The sequence below is a fragment of the Carex rostrata genome, chromosome 7 (genome assembly GCF_964058835.1).
Source record: "Carex rostrata chromosome 7, lpCarRost1.2, whole genome shotgun sequence".
NCBI lineage: Eukaryota > Viridiplantae > Streptophyta > Magnoliopsida > Poales > Cyperaceae > Carex > Carex rostrata.
In genome coordinates, this window is record NC_135924.1 from 10,274,343 (window position 1) to 10,277,705 (window position 3,363).

Here is a 3,363-nt window from a genome sequence, read left to right on the forward strand (position 1 = left end):
GTCCAATCTGTTTTAAAATTCGTGCAGACCAGATCTGCACTAATATTAAAAGACCCCTTCTATTATAGGCAGTGGCGGATTGGCTCCGTTTTAAAATCAGACGGTTGAGATTAATTAACTCCAAAGAGAATCTTTTGAGTTAATGCAGAGGATACGTATTCATGTGGGAGGGCCGAGGGGAGAGAAGTTGAGCATAACAATTAATGAAGAAATATGCATTGGATTCCCAATCATTTTTTTCTTGGGTACGAACAGCAGAACAGGTATGATTGCTTTGTAAAAATTTGCAGAATGAGAAATGTAACATGGAACAAGCATTGAGTAACTCTAGCGAGGTAAATTTACTCTGAATAGTGAGATAAGTACAACATAGCTCTTGTGTCTAGGATAACCAAAAGTAATCACAACACATTTAAAAAAGATAATCTGATATGAACAAGAAACTGGAGCCAAAAAAAAAAAGAGAATGTTGGTGTTCGATGAAGAATGACCGTCACAACCCCTTCTTATTTAACTTGCCGATGCCGTTTCTACAGTTTTCGGCTTCTCCTCCATGGCAACAGCCTTCTCTAATTCCTTTACCTCGCTTGTTGCTTCTTCCCCCTTTTTAGTTTCTTCAGCAACCGTCTCGGCCTTTGGTTCTGCAACCTCCACTGTGGTCACTTCCTTTGTCTCTTCAACTTTCTCGCTTGATTCACCGGCAGCCTAGATTCAGGTTGATAAAATTACCGAAAGTTAATAAAAGTCACGAGTAAAAAAGTTTGAGAAATCAAGAAAAAAAAAATTCTATTTTGATAGAATGACTTTAGTTTGCAAGCTATGTTAATTATTCATAATTATCAATAATTTATGCTTTGAATGATGTTGTAACAAATTTGAGGTAGTAAATAACTGAATAAAACTCACAACTACAACGGCCTCAACTTCGCGGGTGACCTCAGCAGGAGCAGGTTGCTCGGCAGGAGCTACCTCAGGGGCAGTTCCATCGACGGCCTTAGGTTTTGTTGCACAGGCGCCCATGGAATCCTGCTGTTGGCTTTGGCCGGTCGGTCGGTTGTTTTAAGGGGTCAAGCTCTTGTTCTTTTGTAGAGGAGTTGCTTGGTGAGGATAGGAGGAGGCGATGAAGTGTTTATATAGTTGTTCACATTCTAAAGAAAGATAGGAATGCTAATTTGTGGAAGAATTGGCGCCTAAAATTGGTTAGAGGCAGACAAGCTGATGGTCAGGAGAAATTGGTTGTCTTTTCTCTTTAGTTGTCATTTGAAATATTTGACAGGAAGGATTGGTTGGCAAATGTACCATAAATTGAGAGGCTTGTGGGCACAATTAAATAATTGCCAGCGTTGTAATAAAATATAGATAGTGGTTTGTTTAATTACTATAATGATCTGTCAAAGTTCATAGGAATTTTATTTCCAATGGAAGTATATTTGTCCAGTATGATTGTATGAATGACAATATGACTGGAAAAGTGTCTTTTGAATTATTGGGGAAAACAGGCATCTGTCTATGATTGATGAACATGTGGCTGAGTTTCAGAAAGACAGTTCACAATATGGGTTACACACATTAGATGATGTCAGAGTAAATTATGTTTCCCTTTTTGTTGTGTGTGGGCCTTCAGTTTGTGTTTCATTATTATTAATTCCCTATTATTAATGCAATTATTATTATTACTGTAACTCTTGTAGTTGCTGTTGTTATTATTGTTATTATTATTATTATTATTATTATTAATTGAGGTTATGGGAATATGCATACTATGGAGCTACCATCCTATAAATTTATATCTCTGTTTTTAAAGTTTAAATAGTTGATAAAAACATCTTTATGTAAAAATATACTAATCAAATTTTACATTTTCTTAAAAAAAATTACTATCTAAGTAGAATATGACTTGGTTATAAATTCTAGATCATGCAAAAGTGGTGGTTTTCTATCTATCTAAAAAAAATAAAAAAAAGTTTTGACAAAATGTAAAATCTGATCTTTAAATACATATTCATATGAAGATTATGCTTAATTGTTATTATAAGCTTTAGTATTAGTACTATATTACTATATAGAGTAAGTATACACTGCTATATATGCATAGTAATTTTTGATTTTTGAAATTCAAATAGTTGATTCAAGCTTCTCAATTCAATTTGCATATCGAAATTGTTCAAATTCAAATTATATTTTAAATTTTTTATACTATTTCTTGGATGACAAAATATTTCAAATTCTAGAACATCCAATAGAATAGTTTTTTTTTTTTGTATATACAAAATTGTAAAATAATCCAAGATTATTAAATTTTGTTTTCTATAATATTCCAATGGGTAGATCAAATTTAGCAGCTCGCATTAATTGCTGTAATCTTAAAAATTAAACTTTAATTATAACTATAACACATAACATCTATTGTACCTCCAACTGATAGCTTCTATATCAGTATCTCCAAAAATATAACACATAACATCTAAGGACAAATACTACTGGTTCATGGCTGGGTTAGCACACAAAAAAGTTCATGATTCACTAAGCATTTCGGTGAAGCACAAATTACCATAATATAATAGGCGCTACATATTTGTGAGATAAAGACGGGTAATTAAGTCTTCTTAATTTAAATATTTATAAGAATTTTTTAGTCAGATTTTGAACATGTGTATAACAAATGTAACAGCATAGGAAATAGAATGTAATTTCCATTGATTGCTCTGTTTGAGTACATCTCTGATAGTCTATTTATAGACTTGCATAGCTAAGCTAACCGTAGTAACAAACTAACAGAAAATTGTTACACTAATCTTATTATATGATATTGACTTTCAGTCAACTCTTATTCTATTGCTTATTAATGTGATCTCTCTATGGGAGGACATGACTTAGATCTTATTCTAATAATAGGCGCTACATTTATCTACTTAATTTTTGAGATAAATAAAAGTCAAGTCTTTCAACTTTAAATATTCATATAAGATTTTTCAACTGAGTTTCAAACTTGTAAACCTGTTTAGCTATTAATACATCTACTAAGGTTAGGGCTGCAAACGAATCGAACCAAATCAAACTTATTCCAGTTTGAGTTCGAGTTTGAATAAGATTCGAATCGAACTGATTTGATTTGTTTCAGAACAAACTTCAATCGAAAGAATTAATTGCGATTTTTTTCGAATCGAATTGAAGTCAATCGAATCACGAACTATGGATTTTTTAGCAGCCACCGGTAGTTTATGCATTAGTTTCACGCGGTTTCCTTTTACCTTTTACCTTTCACGAATTCACACTGATGAATTATAGGCCAGTCCAAAATTCCCTTATCTTTTACGCTGCTGGATTGATTAAAATCATGGCATAGACCAAGTCAAATGAAAT

At 32.5% G+C, this 3,363-nt stretch overlaps 1 protein-coding gene across 1 annotated transcript; it reads right to left on the reverse strand.

The window, feature by feature from the left end:
• Positions 1-322: 322 nt before the first annotated feature.
• LOC144556855 (uncharacterized) lies at positions 323-1,258 on the reverse strand. The gene is made up of 2 exons (XM_078305331.1): positions 907-1,258; positions 323-705 (listed from the first exon to the last, which is right to left on the reverse strand). Exons 1-2 carry the CDS (start codon positions 1,018-1,020, stop codon positions 511-513), a joined length of 309 nt encoding a protein of 102 aa, XP_078161457.1. The 5' UTR covers positions 1,021-1,258; the 3' UTR covers positions 323-510.
• Between the last annotated feature and the right edge of the window lie 2,105 nt (positions 1,259-3,363).